The sequence below is a fragment of the Mus caroli genome, chromosome 6 (assembly GCF_900094665.2).
Source record: "Mus caroli chromosome 6, CAROLI_EIJ_v1.1, whole genome shotgun sequence".
Classification (NCBI taxonomy): domain Eukaryota; kingdom Metazoa; phylum Chordata; class Mammalia; order Rodentia; family Muridae; genus Mus; species Mus caroli.
The window spans coordinates 76,335,736-76,358,095 of NC_034575.1; the positions used below are offsets into that span (position 1 = coordinate 76,335,736).

Genomic DNA, 22,360 nt, shown 5'->3' on the forward strand with positions numbered 1-22,360 from the left:
ATCCTTTCATCACAGCTCCGAACTTTGTCTCTGTAACTCCTTCCCTGGGTGTTTTAACAGGAGATCTAATAATATCTTGGGGAGAAAGGAAAGTTTTGACGGTTACGTTGACTATATTGTGGAGAGTAGCTAACTTCTTGGTTTATTGACTTATTGATTGATGCCTGAACACTTGACCAATGTATTTACTAATTAATCCTTCCATTTCTAGAGCACCCTTTATTGTTCATAATTAGACAGGCTATAAAACATAAGTGTACAAATAAATAGACCAAGGTACCATGATACTCTCAAATGCTATTACAACCGCAGGAATGTTTACCCCAATGGAGGGATATTATAGGATGGTTGGAAACATCAGTACAGAAGTTTCAGAGTTAGAATGGAGTCTGTACTATACACATTAGTTTTTCAGGTGTCTTCCCCACCCCTTATGATCCTTTAATATTTGTGAGATAGAAGAGATGTACATTTCTCAAAAGAAAACAAATTAGCTTTTCTTAAAACTTGTTGCAGTACTAATGTCCTTACCGAGCATGTTCATGTGCTTTTGATCAATATGTGTAAGACCTATTTATACTCAAAAGGAAGTTAACACTGACTCTCCAAGAGGAAAGCTATCATAACTGTTATCTTAAGGTAAATGTTTGCATGTCCATGTGTGGGCATATTTACATACATGTGAGTTTGTGTAGAAAGCACAGGTTAACCATGTGTGTTGCTCCTCAGGAACTGCACACCTTGTACTCCTGAGCTAGGTTTTGGGATGCCACACTTTCAGATTAGGCTAAACTGGCTAGCAAACAGGCACTTGGAATCTCCTGCCTCCATCTGCCCAGTTCTGGGAACACTAGGTTATGCCACTCTGGTCCTCATGTTTTGCTGACTGAGCTTCCTCACTAGCACTCACTGTGACTGTTTCACACTGAGTAACTTCATTTCTTTGTTAAAACTGAAGGACTTCATTGCTCAATCAGAATATGTTTTTCAAATATTAAAATATTGCCAAATCTTTTCAATGTTTATAATTGTATAGCTACAGATTCAATACAGTTTTAAGGTTATAATCATCTTGGTATTTTCTCTATCATTTTCTCAGGTCTAGACACACACACACACACACACACACACACACACACACACACACCAAATAAAACAGACATTGAATTATATACAGGCTTTGGCAATTTCTGTGTTGTGAATATTTCTATTAAGGAAAGTTTCAAGTTCCAAGTTCAGTTACTGAGTGTTCTTTGATGTAACAACAAAAGAATCCTACTGCCTCTTCATGGAGTTCCATAAGTACCAAAAGTATAGGACTACTTTATGAGTCAAATCTCATAAATTATGTCAGAGGCTCCTAATCTTTTGGCTTCTCAAAGCCATCTTGGATAGAGTGCTGCCTTGGATGACATATTATAAAACAAAAGTATTTCCTACCTTATTCTTCACTGAGTATCATTGGCAAACAAGCATCAACCTAAGAATAAGACAATTTATTCTTTAATAAGCTTATCTTATCTTGATTTCTTCTTCCACACTTACAACTGTTTCCTCTGACCTTGCCATGAGATTGGAATCACTTAAACTATTATAAAGATTTGTGATTTATGAGCCCACGAGATGGTAAAAATTTTCTTAGTTGTATTGGTACTTTGCTTAACAGCTTCTTCACAGCTAACAATGCCTTAAGAAAGCAGTCTCTTTTCGCCTTTTTTATACCCATATTTTGTTGACTTTTGTTTATCATTTTGTTATTTTTAGCTAAGCATGCAATGAGACCCTTCCTCTTGGCTGTCCCATCAGGGTGTGAGATGGCCTCAAGCTGACTTTCCACTTAACCACCTTTTTTTTTTTTTTTTCTGGAAAGTTTATATTCAGGTTTTTATCCAGACAAATGCTGAACATGGAAGCTATTTCCAATACTACCTAGCTCTCCTTTGTTCTAGGAAACTCATTAATCTTCTGTTGATTTACCTTAGCAAGAATCAGATACAATTCCCACAGAGGGCTCAGTAGGGGCACACAACAAGTAGTCCACAGTGGTCATTTTCTATGTGTTTAATGATCTGAAGAAGTGATAAATCAAAGTTTTCTCTTGAGTGAAGTGTGTGTGTGTTTGTGTGTGTGTGTGTGTGTGTGTGTGTGTGTGTGTGTACATGGGAGAAGGAAAGATTTTTTTCTCAAACAAAACTTACATACAGTATCTTATACTTCACTCTATACCTCGCTACATCATGATAGAGTATTCACTGTATCTTATCATTGTGATGACTACTTCTACAAAATCAGAACAGAATATTGTATCAACTTTTAAATACATTATTTATTAGGTCTTACAGGAACATTAACTTAGATTTTAAGACAAAGACTCATAAGCCAGGGCTCTGTGGACCCTTTCTTACCCTCCTCAGTGCTGAGATGCATCCAAGTCTGTATGAACCATGTCCAGTCAGTACTTATTAAATCTTCATACTTTTTTCCACTTTTCCATTCAATGAAAGATTTAGTTTACTTGTAGCAGAGGGGGAGTTGCAGACGAGGATGGGGATAGAGGGATTATCAGCTATTTAATATTGTTACTGCCTCCAAATGCTCCAAACTACTGAGCCATCTTTTCAGCCTCAGATCTTACCATATTGTAAGCCTATTACCATACAAAATGATATTTTTCCAATCAACTGTCAAAAATGCTTCTCATATTGTAGATTTAAACAAAAGAAAACTTACACATTTGTGGATAGATAAACATCATGCCTAACTACATATTCATGAGATGAGAAACTAGAAAATACAGACAAAATATCAGAGCAGATGAAATCAAATACACCCTAGCTCCATCTTCCACTTAAAATCTGCTCTGAACATTTCATCCCCCCCCCCCACACACACACACAAATAAAATATTCCTGGAAATAAACCTACTGCTTTTCATTTTCTTCTAGTCCCTGGCTTCTTTGATCCTGCCTGATCTACACTATACATAATGTCTGATCAGCCAATCAAAAATATTCTTTTAATTTTACTTTTTTCTTTTCTGAATCAACAATTTCCCCTTATTCAATCTTCTACCACTAAATATTTGGGTGGGTTTTGTGTCTCTATGTGAACCTCAATAATTTGAAGAGACTGTATATGTATCATTTTCATTGATTGATTTATTTCACTTCAGTACCCACAATTACATTGCCACTTGTGGTATGAATTTGCATTTTAATAGATAGTAAGTCTTAAGCCAAAAACACACATTTCTAAAATAGCAGCTCAGGTATCAGTCAATGGGAGGGATGTATGTAGGGAACAGGTGATCCCTTTTTGGTTCTTTGAGAAATGTTAGTGATTAGACAAGCATCTGTGACCTTTTACTCATCAATCTGAGGGAAATTATGAGAGTTCACCATCTTTTCATTCCATTTCAACAAATAATATTTGATCAAATAAACTAAAACCAAAGTATTTCTAAAAATTATCCATTTGTGAGGATTGACTCCAGCCATAGAAGTTTCTGTAAAATTCTTTTGATGTTTTCAAAGCTGCTGAATTAGGCCTGTGACTAAGTAGCTGTCTTTGTACTGCTGCATTTATTTTTTGGATTACTCTAGGTATTCTTAAATTATTATCTGTCAGAATAATTATAAAATAACTAAAACTAGGGAACACAACAATGGAGGGATGGGACCAGAGAGACAGCTCAGTGGTTAAGGTCATATGCTCCTCTTGCAGAGGACCCAGTCTCTACTCCCAGAGCCTATGCAGAGACTGTCCATGACTTCAGTTCCACTGGATCTCATGCCCTCTTCTGGCTTCTGTAGGCACCAAGCACACACATGGTAAACAGACATACACGCAAGCCAAATACTCATGCACATAAAATGTGTAAGTAATACACTATTATCATTTTGAAGTGTCTGATACAAATTCAGTGAGGAATATAGATTTTTGAAAATTACTCATTTCAGATTTTTTTTTTTAATTTCATCAGTCCTAATTTCAGGATAGCCTGCAAATTTTAGAGAAGGGCCAGGATAATATAGGAGAATGCTCTTGTTTCTTTCAGGGTGGTGGGCACAACAGAACAGATTATTTGCATAAGAAAAAGTTCATTGGAAAAGTGAATGAGCGTTAAGAGAAACAACTGCCATAACATTGACAAGCTTTAGTTCAGTTATTGTCTGACATCCGATCTCCATTACCCAGACACTTGGTAACCCAAAAGCACTTAAGTTAAATATATAAACTTTTACAAAGTCATATTATAAATCACTTGATAAATGTACAGAGTAACAGGCAGAATTGGTGTTATTGACAAAGGCTGAGAATGGAGTGATCAGACTTAAAATTTTCACGATGAACTATCTTTAAAAGCCAAACATAATGTGCTCTCTCTGGAATGGGATGGCATCATTATGTGGTTGTTTTTTGAAAATGAAAATATAGACAAACCAATAACAATCATAAATACAATAAAAATTATTCCTGCCATTAAAAATGGGGAAATATCACCCGTGGCACCCTGAAAAGCATTTTAAACCAAAAACCAACTTTCCAAACCTACGGATCACAGACATTTGGAGGGAGAGAGACCTAGGAAGTTGCTAACAGCTGCTGCAGCTGTGAAGCATAAACCCAGCCATAAACCTTTTATAATTTATAATCCTGGAGCGGCAGGGGGCTGGGGGGGGGAGTGATCCTGTGCCTTTAATTTCCCTTTCTGAGCAGGGAAGGCTGCACAGCCCTGACAAGCTCACTTGTTCCTGTCTTTAATGTGCAATCTGTTTTCTCCAGCGGAGGGCACTCAGTGTATCACAAACTCGAGCATTAGCACCAACCAGCTCTGAGCACCATCAGTCTCTGGAAAGCCTTCTGAATTAGACAAGGGCTGCCTCTCAGCACAGCTACAAAACACTTTCAACCTGACCAGCTAAATGGATAAACCTAGCCTGCATAGCTTTTAAACTGGGGTCTCGTACAGCACAGGCGGCCTGCTTGCTTCAACAGCTGAAAAATCCTGACGATGAATTGCTTTATCTGGGAATGGCAAAAGCCCGCACAATAAGGAATGCCAGGTATTCTGAGGATTTTCCTTTCCTTTCCTGTTTCTTTTTCTTTTTCTTTTTTTCTTTTTTAATCCCTTCTCCTCTCTCTCTCTCTCCCTGTCTCTCTCTCTCTCTCCCTCTTTTTTTTTTCCCACAGAGAAGTTGGTTACCTCCGAGATGAGCTGTAGCTCTTTTCACAGATTGCCAATTTACTGCTAATGTGTCCCTAGTGAATTATACAATGGTCCTCAGAGCCTAGAGGCCCTCCCCCTCCGGCACCCCCCCCCCCCCCCCCCCCCCCCCCCCCCCCCCCCCCCCCCGCCCCCCCCCCCCCCGCGGCTTCCTCTTCCCTGCCCCTTCATCCCACCCCGTGCTGATTTTTTTTTTAAGTATACGTATATCTATATTATTTGTGTGTGTGTGTGTGTGTGTGTGTGTGTGTCTGCCTGTCCTCTCCGGGGAAGTTTACATGGGGCTACGGGCTCACATGCGGGCTCAGAATGGTTTGAATGACAGCTGCACTGTGTCATGAAGGTGGTGGTGATTTCTACAGGAGAGACCAAATAAGAAGAAAGCTGAGAGAGGGGGGCAGACGGTTTTTGGATGACAAAGGATGGGTAAGCGAACTTTTGTTGTTTTCTTCTCAGCAAAGCTGATCCTAACCCCGCATCCTCAGCTGGGCATTCGCTGCTAAAAGACCAGGAAACAGGCACAAAGCGGCAACCTCTACTTTACCCGTTGTCTCACTATAGTTGCTATTATATTTTTAGACCCTTTTCTTTTGGCAGTGTTTTATTTTTCTTTTCCTTTTTTTAAAAAAATCTATAAATGCATAACGCGGACTTAAACACACGCTGGAGGGGATAGCTTTAAGACTGTCTCTAGCGTCTGCGTACCCACAGCTTGAGAACAGGGTATGAAATAAATACCGTGTTTGCTTCTATTTCCTGATAATCTGAGCCACGCTTGGGTTCGGGTTGCTGTCAAGAAGATTGTTAACACTTGGCTATGTGGGTGCAGGGGTGGGGTCCCTACTTTATCAGAGGTGGCACCGGAGGCTTGTTTGATCTTGGAAACTGCACCCTGAATACAGCTTCCAAATTTCCAGTAGTCATTTGCCAGTTTTGTTTTTTTCAAGTGTGACTGGCTTTTTTTTTTTCCCTCCCTCTTTCTCCTGTCTGGGAGAGCTGGGTTGTATTTCAATGAGACTGAAGCTGACAAGAAAACAGAGTGCAAGATCGAGTTAAATTTAAAATTATATAAATAAATAGAAAGATAAATAAATAAAAGAAGAAGAGAGAGAAAAAAGGACAACTCTGAGGGGGGCATTTTTAGACTAGGATTGTATTTCGTAGTTTAAAAGATGACTATTTAAAAAGAAATTACAGCCTGCAGTAGTCACTGTCTGTCTGTCCCTCTCCTTCCCGTTAAGAAATAATATACCTACTGTTGAAGATGGAGAGGAGTCCCCTCTCATGCAATGATTTGAAAATGCGGCATAAATGCTAATAGATTGCAACTTTGCAGGCTTTCTGAAGTTAATGGAGGCAGGGGGAGAGATGGAAAAGCTCTCAGTGAGAGACTTCAGTAGGTCAGGATGGTGGGGAGGCTGATACCAGGCTTCCTTCCTTATCTCTCAAATTTGCAAGGGCAACTATCTGGTGATAAAGACAGCAATGTATCTAATAACGTGATTAGTTTATATTCTGCATATTTTGTATACAAACTTGCTCTCTTAGCTAGAGCTGGAGGTGTCTGTGGTATGGGTTATCATGTGTCTTAGCTCATGCATTCCTGGACATGGGGCCAAAGTACACAATAATATATGTATCTTAACCATCTGTTATGAACTATGTTCTGTGGGCTGTCTGTGTATATTCCCGTGCCATTTTTCTGGGCTCAGGGATTGCAGCCCTTGTATGCAGTCAGTATGTAATTCAGGGAGAACAAACTTCTACAGCATCCCGGAAGCTCTTTTGCTAAATCACAGCCTGTTTGCTCAACTAGGAAAGAGATGCCAGAACCAGGTTTCCTAAGTCATGGTTCTGACCTTACCAAAAGATGCAGTATAGTTCTGTTCAGTACTATGGGTCGATACAGTGACATCCAAATGTTATTGCTAGTCAAATGTTAGCATTCAATGAAAAGCAATGCCAGAGCATTTCAGGGATAGAGTAGCACTCTGGAAACTCAGAGAGGTTTTTTCACAGATCTATATAGTTCTGTGATATTATGAGTCTAAGGAGGAAAGAATGATGTCTAAGCAGCAAGCGTGGGGCACTAAAGGAAGTAAGATTTTTAGTTGTTGAAATGTGGTCTTAAATGTCCTATACAGGACATCCCTGCTCTGGGTGAGCCAGGGGTACCAATAGTTACTGTTTGTCAGTGTGACACCCCTGATCTGGACGAGCTGTGGTGCTGTGTGGCTTCTGCTTGACAGGGTGCATCTGTGTTCTCTTTGCTCTTGTAGGTTTCCGTCTAATCACGCAGCTGAAAGGCATGAGTGTGTTTCTGGTGCTATTTCCCACCCTGCTGCTGGTTATGCTGACGGGGGCTCAGAGAGCTTGCCCAAAGAACTGCAGATGCGATGGCAAGATTGTATACTGTGAGTCTCACGCCTTCGCAGACATCCCTGAGAACATTTCTGGAGGGTCACAAGGTTTATCCTTAAGGTTCAACAGCATTCAGAAACTCAAATCCAATCAGTTTGCCGGCCTTAACCAGCTTATATGGCTTTATCTTGACCATAATTACATTAGCTCAGTGGATGAAGATGCCTTTCAAGGGATCCGCAGACTGAAAGAATTAATTCTAAGCTCCAACAAAATTACCTATCTGCACAATAAAACATTTCACCCAGTCCCCAACCTCCGCAACCTAGATCTCTCCTACAACAAACTTCAGACCTTACAGTCTGAGCAGTTTAAAGGCCTCCGGAAACTCATCATTTTGCACTTGCGATCTAATTCTCTCAAGACCGTGCCCATACGGGTTTTTCAAGACTGCCGGAACCTTGACTTTCTGGATTTGGGTTACAATCGGCTCCGAAGCTTATCCCGAAACGCGTTTGCCGGTCTTCTGAAGTTAAAAGAGCTCCACCTGGAGCATAATCAGTTTTCAAAGATCAACTTTGCTCATTTTCCTCGTCTCTTCAACCTGCGATCCATCTACCTGCAATGGAACAGGATCCGCTCTGTCAGTCAAGGCCTAACATGGACTTGGAGTTCCTTGCACACCTTGGATTTATCAGGGAATGACATCCAAGCAATCGAGCCTGGCACATTTAAATGCCTCCCCAATTTGCAAAAATTAAATTTGGATTCCAACAAGCTCACCAATGTCTCCCAGGAGACTGTCAATGCATGGATTTCCTTAATATCCATCACCTTGTCTGGAAACATGTGGGAATGTAGTCGGAGCATCTGTCCTCTATTCTACTGGCTAAAGAATTTCAAAGGGAATAAAGAAAGTACCATGATATGTGCAGGGCCTAAGCACATACAGGGTGAGAAGGTTAGCGATGCCGTGGAGACTTACAACATCTGCTCTGATGTCCAGGTAGTCAACACAGAACGATCACATCTGGCGCCTCAAACTCCCCAGAAGCCCCCATTCATCCCCAAACCTACCATCTTCAAACCGGATGCCGTCCCAGCCACCCTGGAGGCAGTGAGCCCATCCCCGGGCTTTCAAATTCCAGGTACGGATCATGAGTACGAGCACGTGTCGTTTCACAAAATCATCGCAGGGAGCGTGGCTCTGTTCCTCTCCGTGGCCATGATTCTCCTGGTGATCTATGTGTCTTGGAAACGGTACCCAGCCAGCATGAAACAACTCCAACAGCACTCACTTATGAAGAGGAGACGGAAAAAGGCGAGGGAGTCGGAGAGACAGATGAATTCCCCTTTACAGGAATACTACGTGGACTACAAACCGACGAACTCTGAGACCATGGATATATCGGTTAATGGATCTGGTCCCTGCACATATACCATCTCTGGCTCCAGGGAGTGTGAGGTATGAACCGTGATCCTCCTAAAACCATTTCCACTGCGGGGAAGGAGAGGTAAATGTTTGAGGCTCTAGTGGTGTGGCTAATCACTAGAAAGATTAACGACCCTTTTGCTTTGGGGTTTTGCTCAGTGTGAAAGGTTACTTAATTAAATTGCAACCACCAGGAAACTGACTACTTTTTAAAAAATTGGTTGAAACTTGAAAGAAAATCATTCAAGGATGGGATTAAGTTGTAATAAAATACTATGTTAAAACACCTGGGTTTTTTTTGTTTGTTGGTTGGTTTTTGGTTTTTTGGGTTTTTTTTTTTTGTTGTTGTTGTTGTTTTTCAGTTGTTTTGGGGATTTTTTTATTGTTATTTTGTTTTGGTTTTAGGGTTTTGGTTTGGGTTTTGTTTTCTAAAATAGTTTGTACGGAGAGGTTGGACTTAGAAACATGAATTCTCATAAACAAAACCACTCTGAAATTTCTGTCTGGTTCTTGGTGATTGACTTCTGTAATGGGGTGACGATGGAAGAGCCAGCTTAATTTAAAATCCAATGAGTTAAACCAAAATTATGGGAGGTAGTGATGATTTAAACCAAAGAGCATTTGACCCAAGGTTTCACTTACTTTGCTGTTAAGTTTTCGTTTGAATTAAAGCATGCAACCAGGAAGCCACAGCCATGTCACATGTGTCGCTCATTGTTATACCAGCATAGAGAACATGGAAGGCCTACTGTAGAGTTGTATAGAATTGTTTCACATGTCTAAGGGTGTCTTCTCTCTACTGCCTTTGCTTTGCTTTTGTTTATAATTACTAGGACATGGATCACTTTGCAAAGGTTTCTTAAGTTATATTTGTGTTATACTAGAAGGAAAGTGATTTTTCGTATTTTGTCTGCTCCTCTTGGAACTAACAGAAAGGCAACTTATAGCTGATGACTTGGCAGTAACATAATGACAGGCATGACAGAGCCTGCTTGTCATCTTTGCTGTCTTCCTCAAAAGAAAAGACAGAAACTCTTGTTAAATTGACCCAAAACTAAGTGATGCAAATATTTATGAATAAAAGGTGTAACTTTGGCTGGGGTCTTTTTTATTTGCATAGAATCCTCAAAGGGATGTCTGAATTTCATGTTGGACTCTTTTCATTTATATGAGAATAAGTTTGGTCCAGTTTCTGAGTATCTAATTTAAAAGATCACTTACAAAAACACATTACATGAATAGGACAATGTTCACCCACTTCCATTTTCTGATTGAATTATATTGGATATATGTTGTTTTTCATTGGTAAAATAATACTATGTAACAGCCAACTGTAAGATTTTGTTGCCAGGATACTTTAGCTGATAGAAGGTTGTTCTGGCAATTGACTCTTTTAGTACCTGTTATTAGACGGTATTTTCAAAAGTGAGTTTTAATGAGTGTTTAAAGATGGTGCTCTTTCTAATGTTACTTATAACAGTTAGGAAACATAATTTGTTCTTTGGTAACATATACCAAGTTTTCCACAGACCTAAATACATATGTTAATGGGAGTGTTTTCAGATGCTACAGTGAATTTAAAATAATCTCAAACTTAGTACAGTTTGGACTTTTTGAACTGTTCTTTGATGAGTTTGTTTTCTCTTTCTTGCTCTCTTTTTCTTTTTCTCATTTGTGTACTATTGAAAATAAAAGACATAATCCCAAATAATAAACACCCCCAAAGAAACCTGTATAAGTGATTGCCCTTAAAATTTAAAGAGAATAAAAACTTTCTATGAAAGTCTACCAAGGCTTGATGTTTTTCTTGCAAGCCCACATTGATACAGTAGAGGTGAATTACACAATGCAATCGCATCTTATTATATTCTGGGTCTTTCTTATATCCATGATTTTCTGAGAGCTGCTACCATGAAAGCTAATGGAAAATCCAGGTCTATTCATATTTTCTTTGGAATAGAATGGTGACTTGAGATTCACTAAGAATGAAGAAAGACTTTCAAAGAAGGACTAGGGGGGAAAAAAGTGTCCTAAAATTTTCCAAAGTTCTTAAATTACAGGTATTTTTTTCAGGCATCTTAGATATTATTGTGATGGAAAATAAAGGATGTTTTATTTCCTAAAAGTGTAATTGAAATCACAGAATACCATAATTGCAGAACAGATAACTCTGCATCTATGAAACTGAACTGGCAGAATTGATTATGGAGGCAGATAACAACAAATAGTTTGTACAATGCTCTAATGATGCTCTTGAGTCAAATGGCAGCTACACAAGAGGATCTAACTCTCTTTTTCCTGGAACTTGGAAGATGGTTGACTATATACACTTCACAACATTGTCTTCATTAGTGATGGCATAAAACTTAAGAAGTTAAACTTTTAAAAACATCTCTTTATTCATAAACTTAAGTACATTCCTAAATAATGGAGCCATCACCCCTTCTTTGGCTAAAATATTCAGATATTGGTATAATAGGTGCATTTATAAAAATTAACAAAAGAAAATTCTGAGAATAAATTAGAAAGGGTCTCAACTTCTTGTCTTTGTCATAAAACATTCCTCTATTGAGAAACAGCTCTTTAAAGAAAGGTTCTCTATGAAACAGAGCCAAGAAAAGAGGCATGTGCTTTCCCAAATTAGTATTCTAACAGTTACTATACTCTGTCTTTGCTCACAGCATTGTTTACATAAATCATAACATCAGTAGCACAGACTAAACAACTATTCATCCAATTATAGGATAATTTTATGATTTAAATAAAATAATAAACTCTCTCAAATAAAGTTGTAAATTTCCCACTAGAATATGTTGCAGTGATTGTTAAGTTTCTAAGACGATCCCTTGAAAAATAAACTATTCAATGGAAGATTCTTTGTACTAATGGATTTCTTTAATTGTCATTAACTAAACATAGTTGAGATATCCATTTTGTCTGTTTACTACTAATGTAAAACTGTAATGCCCTCTCATTAGGATGGGAAGCCTCTCATTAGCAGCCACTCAGAGATACCATCATCTTCAAGCTCAGTACATTTCCTTGTGTGTTTTGCAAGAGAAAGTTTTGTGCAGTTCATAGGCAATTATTAGGCTAATAAATTGGGAGGAGTATTTTAATAACATAGGGAGTATTTCCCATATGTATAAAAGATGAACTTAGTAGATAGTTGTAAGTGACTATTATGATTAATGGAACAAATATGAGAAACATATACATATCTGTCACCATACTGAGTCAGTCATTGTGGTTGGCTGAAAAGTTGGCTGAATCAACTCTGAGCTAATGGATTCACTTAAAACTTGGGGAGATTTTTTATAAACAACTGCAATTGTTCATTTTCCAAACAGCTTTTGAAATCTTACACAATTTTTCTCATTAATCATATCACAGGGATGATACTTGTATATACATATACATCTGACCCTTAGGTTTTATGAAGAACAAACGTTTGAATATATAGTACTTCCAAGATTTGCTTTTTCAACTGACAAAAGTAAAGACATTTACAAAATTAGCCTAAGTGAATACAGGAAAAAGAAATACTTTCTACTTTGTCTTTCATGCTTTAAAGCAGTGCCGTTGAAACATGCAAGTGAATGAAAAGAGTCTGCAATATTCTTCATTCAAAGTGCTTAAAATGTGAAGTCCTTAAAGTTTGTTTTGAAACATCCATCCCACAATGCTAACAGTGCTACCACTAGAGAAAATTTCAGTATGGATGATGACATATCTGTATATTTTCTACATTTTGGATATTCCAATGATATACTTTCAAATAAGTGTGTAGTGTAGACAGTTCTAGTCTGTTATGGCTATGCAGTAAGGTGGTATATGCTAAAGCTAATGCTTTGGACATAAATAATTGAAGGTACTAGGTCAAGTTCAAACTACTGACGTGAGAAGTAATATTATCTTCTTTTGACAATTTAGAAGTTCGCATTTTGTGGGTTGCTGAATGGATTTCCTAGGGCTGCAAGTTTTTAATAAATATTGAAAGAAGATTCTTAGGTGATCTGGGCCTACTGACTTTGTCTCATTATCTACTTACTAAAATAATTATAGAAAATACAACTATATTTTGATGAATTAAACATCACAATGAGTTGTTATAATTGAGGCTATATCTTGTATAGTCATATACAAAATATGTATGTATATGTGTGTTTTATATAAGAGCATGTATGTGCATGCATCATTATATTCATGTGTCTGCTTATAGATATATACACATTTCTACGAACAAGGTAAAGGTGATGAGAAAGAAAAACAGAAAAATATAGTTTACAACAGAGGTAATGACTACTTTTAATACTAATGAAAATAAGGTCATATTAGAATTATTAGGATTTGTTAGTAATAGATTTTTCAAGTTAAACATATAATCTAGTTTTTTATAAATTAAAATTTAATGTAGTCAAATTTGAATCTTTATGACATATTGGCATTTGAGTATGGTTAAGGTTTAGTCATTTCTTTTTACTTTCACCCATTAGTAATATTATTATTCAACTAACATAATACCTTCCACATCAAAGCAATCTTCAAACCAGTAAATTTTGTAAAATCTCTGCAGTCATGTACAGGACTAAGTCCAAAAAAAATTAAAAATATAAAAATAAGCAGACATAGAGGAGAAACTGTGCTATTTTTAATCCTTTGTCAATAACAAGAGAAAAAAAATCCAGCATACTGACTTATTAAAATTGCCTGGTCAGGTGAGTGGCCATACAATGCCCTCCTTTGGGAGAAAATACATATACTACATATGGGCATGATGAGCATCCAAGGATACAGGCATGCATACCTCTACTTGTATCTTACACTCTGCCAAGTAGCTACTTACTTTGAAAGCACTTAAAAGTATGAATGTCTTTTTTAACATATCGATTGTCTGATTTGATCCAATTAAAATCTCTTTGTGAATAGTGTTTTCATTAGAATTTGAAAATGGTACTTGTGAAGAGTGACAGCTGCCAACAAGGTCTGACATGACAAATTCAGGAAAGATTTCTTTTTAACGGACTAAAATGGTTCAGTTCTTTTCTGGGCTTTGCTGAAAACAGCATCTGAAGACATGGTTTGAAGTATGGAGTGTGCCCTATGAGTCCAACCTGAGAAGCCTAAGGCTTAAGAATGTATAGATTTGATTCAACTCAATGACTTACATAATCCCATTATTTTTCTTCTTGCTGCCTTTTCTATATTAGATAAAGCACATAATCTCTATCTTCAAATTTGCCTTCATAGACAGTATTGTACTTTAGAGGTTGTTCAGCAACATCACCATCAATGACTCATCTGACTGCTCATGTATAAACTTTTGTGTCAGCAAATCAAGGAGAGTGTGGCACCTTGTCTGTTACCAAGCCCTGGAAACTATGAAACATTAGTATGTCTCTTGGTTAGGGAAACATGTGAAGTCATCTTGAATGCCTTTTAAAAATTTAAATTACTGCTACAGTACTAGAAGTAGCATTATTCATCCAGTCAGTTTAATAAAATCTCAATATTCTTAAAAGGGAGAGAAATCATGAAGCTATTTTTCTCATGCTTTCCGTAAGCCATTGAAACATTAAATCAGGGTTGAGGAAGGCTAAGAAAAATCACAGTATTTCCTATGATATCAAAACCAATGGTTTTCAAATGAGTAACTGTTACATTTCTGTAAAGCCACCTTTAAAAATCCTGTTAAATAGTTTAAAATAATGTTTCACTGCCCAGAAATGAAGTTTAAGTAAATTTAACAGTTGAGATATATTTGCTCTTTTGAAGAAAGATATTTGGTTGTATCATGTACACGAGGATGTGAATTTTTGACAATGTATTATGCACACAGTGCATCTATCTATCTATCTATCTATCTATCTATCTATCTATCTATCATCTATAATAGTGAATATCACATATGCCCTATTGCAATGATACACATGTGCAGTTCAGATAATAATTTTCAGTAATTATGTCTCTCCTTCCACCATGTGGGATCAAGACATCAAGCCTAGATTTTCAGGCTTGGTAGCAAGTGCTTTTTATCCCACTGAGCCATCCTCTCAGCCCTATTGCAATATTTGTCATCATAAGATTTGGAAGTAAAGTAAGAGATGATCTAATGAACTTTTAAAAAAAAATGTTATGGGCATAAAATAAATGTAAAATCTATCTAGACATGTATCATCCAAAAATTATAAAGAATCGTGACTAAAGATAAAACAGTGAAAACAAACTGCAAATAGTGAACTTTATAGCACACAACTTAGTTATTTTGCTTTGTAGCATTATTTTTATATGTGGTAATATTTTAGTGGTATATATATGATATTCTATTGCATATGCCAGCAAGATTTGCTGACAGGACCCTGATATAGTTCTCTTGTGAGGCTATGCCAGTGCCTGGCAAATACAGAAGTGGATGCTCACAGTCATCTATTGGATGGAACAGAGATCCCCTAATGAAGGAGCTAAAGAAAGTACCCAAGGAGGTAAAGAGTTCTGCAACCCAATAGGAGGAACACTAATATGAACTAACCAGTACCCCCAGAGCTCAAGTCTCTAGTTGCATATGTAGCATATCTAGTTGGCCATCAATGGGAGGAGAGGCCCTTGGTCTGGCAAAAATCATATGTCCCAGTACAGGGGAATGCCAATGCTAGGAAGTGGAAGTGGGTGGTTTGGGAAGCAGGGCAGGGGGAGAACATAGGGGACTTTAGGGGTAGCATTTGAAATGTAAATGAAGAAAATATCTAATAAAAAAGGAAAAAATGATAGCATCAATATAATTCTGAAATACGCTCCTTAATGATCCATATATACTTAAGCTTACATACTGTTTTATACATGTTGCTGAAACAATAGTATGTATGCATATATATGTATACATTATAATAATGTAGACTTTTCTTTTGAATATGCATACCTATTCACTAATTTACTTTAGTTTTTGTGATTCATCTCCACAACCAATATCTCACTAATGTACAAAATGGAATTTTAAGTCATAGGAGTACCTCTGTTTGCTCCTTTCTCTCCCTGCACTTAATCTGAAACATGAAAAATAGTACCACCTCATACGCAGTATGCTTTAGGCTTTGACTCAGTTATCTTTCTTTCCTCATTTCTCAGATGTCAGGGCAAGTGGCAAAAATATAATCATTAATCCTGGACACACAGGTCACCTTATTAATTTTTATCTTATTTTCCTTTAAACATTGTTCAGTTTCTATACATATAAAGAGAATATCACTAGTTTTAAAGCTTCTGCATAAATGTATAATGCTCATTTCTATGTAATAGTCAAATGTTTGGGATCTTCCAATCTCACTGAATTAAATGATAGAAAAGTGTTTTCATTCAAACTATGTTTAATATAACCTAATTGTTTAAGAGAGTTATTTCTTTAGATTCTCAGAGAAATACATATTTCAAAGTATAAATATAGGTAGTTATTCTTTATTTTCACTGAGGGGATTTTGACGTTTAAAGCTCAATTGTGTACACATTACTTATGTAATAGCAACAATTAGCATTATTCAGGGAAAACAACTGCCCCCAATGCATTTGCATGTCTACTTTCACTTTAGAGGAATAACACTTCTGCTTTCTTGTCAGAGTTTTAAAATATACATGAGTAGATGAATCAAATTGAAATTAAAAATTTACTATAATTTTAATTTATTTTTGTATTTATTCATTTTACATCCTGTTAATCCTGCCCCCTCCCAGCCATGAGTTCCCACAATCCTTCCCCCCAACTCTCCCTAATCAGGTGTTCCCCCCACCATAACCCACCCCACCCGCCTATTACCCCACCCTGGTACATCAAGTCTAGAAGCTAGTTGCTTCCTCTTCCACTGAGGCCAGCCAAGGCAGCCCAACTAGAAGAACTCTTTCCTCCTCAAATCGCCATTGGCAACACGTTTGAAGTGTTGAAAAATGTTAAGTGTTGATTTCTTGCTTTTCTTACTGATTTAACAAGTGTTTTAAATGTATTCATTAGACTCAATTTTTTCATTTTTTCATACCCTAAATTTGTTTGTGATGTCACTAATATACAGTTTGATCTTTGCAGTTTTGACATAAACAATTGACAGTGATTTACAAAAGACTTAAGCAAAAGGAAATAGAAATTTATGCTTCCCATTTCTTATATTTTATGGCCCTGAGAGAAGAAAAATTGATATTTCTTTCTGTGTTTATAAATCTGTAGAAGAAAGAGCAGAGAGGTCAGCTGTGGACTGTTTTAGGTTGACAGCTACCCACTACATGGACCAGTATTGCACTGGTCCAGTAGTTAGATCAAAGGGTGAAAAGAGGTCTCAGATTTGAGACTGACTCACTTTGCTTTACCAAGATTGGACAAGTAAATATGTAACTGACCTTTCCATGATATAATTTTTCTATCTATTGAACTGGGATAATAACTTTCCTAGTAACTGGCTGACATGATTAATGAGACACTGTTCGAAAACTCCCTACACTCCTTCACTGTAAATATAACTGATTATTAAGTGAAAGCATTGATGTCTATGGAAAAATGCAAAATCCAATATGGTCGCATGATTTTTCTTGTTATTGTTAGTTATAATGATGCCAATAATACACCTGACTTAGAAACAAGTATTTTGCTTACAGTTTTTCTAAACTGGATAATAACCCTGACTTTTCTGGCCTCTGTCTGAGCTGTAATTTAGTTTGGGCACAGACACAGTAATATTTAATAATACCTCAAGACTTTAAAAATATTCTATTGGCTGAGACTTTTATTCACCTTGCTTAGAAAGCAATATTTATTATTCTTTTATTGTCACCATCCTAAAAAAGATCTGCATTAGAAACACAACATATAAATTCTCAGTCTCATCAACTGTTACCTCTCAATTCATTCTCTTGAAAAGATAAGTCCTTCTAATTCCCCCAAATAGTCATATCCCCCTAAATGGTACCTTTCAACAAACTAACTATAGGAGATTGGTTGTGGTTTAAAATCTTACTTAATAATTTCAAGAAAATGTGACAATTCTGTAGTGAATGCTGATGTAGTGTCAACATGACAACAGTTGATCTGACCTATAATGCCTTCTCTCACACATACGTGTAATAATTTACATCACACAAATGTCCATATCACACACGGAGAAAGAGAACTACTGGGAATGAGTTTCTTAAGGAAATGTACATCCCTGTAACTATCAGTCATATGATTACAAACAACAGTGGCTTCATTTTTACAAAGGAAACACAATACTATAAGGTTATCCTTATATAAGCAGTTTTTTGGTGGCCAAAACACTGCTAATGTGGAGCATGGCTACCTATGTATTTATGTAGCTATCCATGCTATACCCAACTCTATAAATTATGCATATATATGTCACATTTCATGCTTCATGTGAATAGTTATGTTTATTGACTATAATCCAAGTTCTTAGTTTTACTGAAATGTCTACATCACATCACTATTTCTCTCCCTATCCATATGTTATATTGTAAAGTAAAATAACAGTTTTTGTTTTCCACAAGGACTACTTAGCAATGAATGTTATTAAACAAGAGCAACACAGGTTAGTGTCTTTAAACACACACACACACACACACACACAGAGACAGAGAGACATAGAGACAGAGACAGAGAGAGAGACAGAGACAGAAACAGATATAGAAGTGATAAAGAAAACTACTTTATGGGCCAAGGAAACTATTGGTAGAGTGCTCACCTAGGGGGCGCAAAACTTTGGGTTCAATCATCTTCAGAATCATACAAGGCAGGTTTGCTGAAGTACTCCAGAGGTAGATGCAGGGAATCTGGTGTTCAATGTCATCTGTGTCAATTTGTGAACTTGAGCCTGAGTATATGAGATACTTGTGAGGAAGGAAGGAAGGAAGGAAGGAAGGAAGGAAGGAAGGAAGGAAGGAAGGAAGGGAGGGAGGGAGGGAGGGAGGGAGGAAGAAGGGAAAGGAAGGAGGGGAAGGATGGGGGATCCACTAGTAAATAGACATGTGCTCCTGAATCCTCATTCTGGAGATTACTATGATCTTGGATTCTAGATGTCCAAGAATTACCATCATTTCAGAGACCATATCCAAGCGTAACCAACAGTCTGATCCCTTACCATTTCTCAAAACATAAATCTAAGTAAGTTCTGATCCCTTTGTGATCCCTTTGGAAAAGTCTGGGAAATAAATAGACAGTTAAATGATAGGAAGTTTTGGGAAGATAGCAGAGTTCATCACATGGCTCTGAGTTCTAGGTGAGTGAGTAAACTGAATCAGACCTGGGAACTGATTGTAAGAATGCAATTCTCTTTAAGTGGTTTCAGTTAGACATTCACTCCTCTGTTTATACAATCTCTTTAGAAGCCTGCCTACACTTCTTTTGAGGAACTCTATGACCGTCTAGGTGACCCCTTTTAGTCAGGGTCTCTGAGTACTTTGATATCCTACCATTGAGGTAACTCTGTGACCATGTCTAAGTTGATGCAGTGATGGCCTATGCCTCCCATGATCCTTTGCTCCAAGTGTACTTACAGGTCTCAGTTCCTACTGTAAATTCTTATGTTGTTGTTGTTATTATTATTATTTTATTATTTTACTTATTAACTTTACATCATGGTCACTGCTCCATCCCTGTCAACACCCTTCCTCCTCCACTTCTCTGATGCCTCCTGGGCATCCCTCCACCATGATACTTAAGTCTGAAAGGCTAGGCACATCTTCATCCATGGAGAGCAGACACGGCAGCCCAGCTAGAAGAACATATCCTATATACAGGCAACAGCTTTTGGGATAGCCCCCATTCTGGACACACATGAAGATTAAGCTACACTTCTGCTATATATGTGCAGAGAAGCTGAGGTCCAGCCCATGTATTCTTTGGTTGTTGTTTCAGTTTCTGAGAGCCTCCAGGGTTCAAATTAGTGGACTCTCTGGGTCTTCATGAATGGCTCCTATCCCTTTTAAGGTCCACAATCCTTCCTCCCTTTCTCCCATAAGAGTCCCCCTATTGCAAGTTCTCATCCACAGAGAGCAGCTGCATAGTACTCTGTACCTCAACTTTACCTCCCTAGCCTCATTATTTCCTGTCCATCCTGAAGCATAGACTTTGCTACTTAAAATTTGGAATTTATATTTTCTTTTAATCTTCTCGTAATCATGAAGCATAAGTATCTCAAATTTGAAAATTGAAAGGAAATGGAATGTAAAATTTACACATTTTGCCAGTCAAAATTCCCTTGACAACCTATCCACAAATGGAGCCTTTTTACTCAAATGATGATAGTGTAAAAATCAATTTAAGTCAATATTCCATTATGTTTCCCTTCATCTTGAGCATAACATGTTCCTCATGAATTTTTGTATGATCAGTCACTGGATAAAAGATTGGCCAGGATTATTATAAAAAAAAAGAAAATATCTATTTAATTGTCATTGGAATTTCCTCTGAAATTTTACTGAAACACAATGTTTAATTATATGAGCAAATATTCCCATCGAATTACATTGTGTTATGGGTTTTTATATGTACTCCTATTTCTGATACAAGTATCTAAGGATATAAAAAATTATACTTCTCTACTTAAAGTTTTTCTCTTATTTATCATACCTTTAATAAATGTGTTTTGAGAACTATTTCGAAATGTTTAAAGATAAAATTATTAATAAATTAAGCAAGGCTATTAAATTTTTTGCACAGAGAAAACCCTTGGGAAATTCAGATGTTTACTTCTAAAATATTGTCTAACATATCATAACACAGGTATATGTGTTTAGATGTGGGTCAAAAACAATACAAACCTGATACTTAATTCTAAATGGTTAAAGAACCAAAATGGACACTTTAAAATCCTCATTTTAGGATAATAAGGAATATTATTATTATGTTTTATCTCAGAATTTTCTTAAAAATTCTTTTTTTTGTTAAACAATTATGCAGTTCCCTAGCTTATAAATAGCTCTGTTTGATAATTAAAACATTATTGTCAGAATCTTCAAATTAAAATGAAGAAGACAGGCCTACTGGCACATGCCTTTCAGCCCAGATACTAGTTGGGGTGGGGCAGAAGCAGAAATATCTCTGTGAGTTCCCTGTCCAAATTTTTGAAAAACATATAAGGAAGATGGTCCTAGTGGGAAATGCCTTTAAGCCAGGAATCTGGCCAGGATGGAACAGAAAGAGAACTGTCTCTCTGAATTAATTCCATATCAACACAGCAACAATAATACTCCGTGACAGATTGAGAAGTAGAAAATCAATGAACTCTGGGTCATCCTTTAGGGCTCGTACCCCCATTATCTGCATTCCACCCTATTATTATACTTAGTCTGACCACTTTGCCCTTCTTGTTCTTGTTTCCACCTATTACACTATACCACATGTACATGTTTACACATATGATTATTAGATCCTAGTTCACAGCTGTATCTTCAATAGCCTCCTCATGTATGTGAGCATGACCCAAAAGAAAAAGTAGAATACTATTTACCTCATTTTTTCAAGCTACTTGAAAGTGTATGCGGCCTTTTATGTGACCACAGGATTCATGAGATTTTCAGCTTTTCTACATGCACACCAATTTTAACACTTTTCTTTTCATCAATCTGAGAGCTTTGTTTTGCTCACTGCTTAATATGTTGGGTTTTATTTTTGCTTTATTTTTTGATAGTGGGTCTGACCACAGATTCTCCATTTTCTGCTCCCAAATACTCAAATTCCAGATATTCATCACCAATCCTGGTTGTCTCTCTACATCTAATGTAATAGTTTTTTAATGTTTTTATTTTTTGCAATATGCCATCTGAACAGCTATCAAATCTAAACTTTACAGCACGTTTTGGGATGTTTTTGGTTTTGTTTTTGTTTTCGTTTTTGTTTTTGTTTTGTTTTAGTAGCAGTTCCTATAGTGTATGTACTGGGGATTTGTTAGCTGTTGATCATTTTGTCTACATGGTCAGATTTATATTTCAGGCATTAATCAGTTGAAAACTTATTTTCACACAGGATGGAAAATAGAGACTGAGTGGTTTTCCCACTAAAGAGTTAATTTTTCCTAACATCCTTAGCTCAGAGGTGGGAAGGGAAAGCATTCATGCTTTCCAGACACTCTTGTATGTTCTACGGATGTCCAGTGTATTAGAAGCATGCTTCTGAACACTAATGTAAGTTTACTGTGTATGAATGAATATGCTTTCTATAAGAACTGAATTCAACATAAGTACTTAAAAGTACCTTTCTCCAATTGTGATATGTACAACTGAAATAAAAATTTGTTTATTTCTCCATTTTAGACCTGAAAACACACACACTATAAACATACATATACATACACACAAAAATGCACATATAC

At 36.9% G+C, this 22,360-nt stretch overlaps 1 protein-coding gene across 2 annotated transcripts in view; it reads left to right on the forward strand.

The window, feature by feature from the left end:
* Positions 1 to 4,742: 4,742 nt before the first annotated feature.
* Positions 4,743 to 22,360, forward strand: part of Lrrtm4 (leucine rich repeat transmembrane neuronal 4) — a 749,886-nt gene continuing 732,268 nt past the window's right edge. The window contains exons 1-2 of one of the 2 annotated variants that reach the window (XM_021165187.1): positions 4,743 to 5,066; positions 7,507 to 9,053. In XM_021165187.1, coding sequence (XP_021020846.1) covers positions 5,060 to 5,066; positions 7,507 to 9,053 — 1,554 coding nt within the window. In that variant the 5' untranslated portion in view covers positions 4,743 to 5,059. Of the gene's footprint in view, positions 5,067 to 5,500; positions 5,654 to 7,506; positions 9,054 to 22,360 lie in introns of those variants that run through there. The other variant, XM_029478329.1, reaches the window with a different exon arrangement.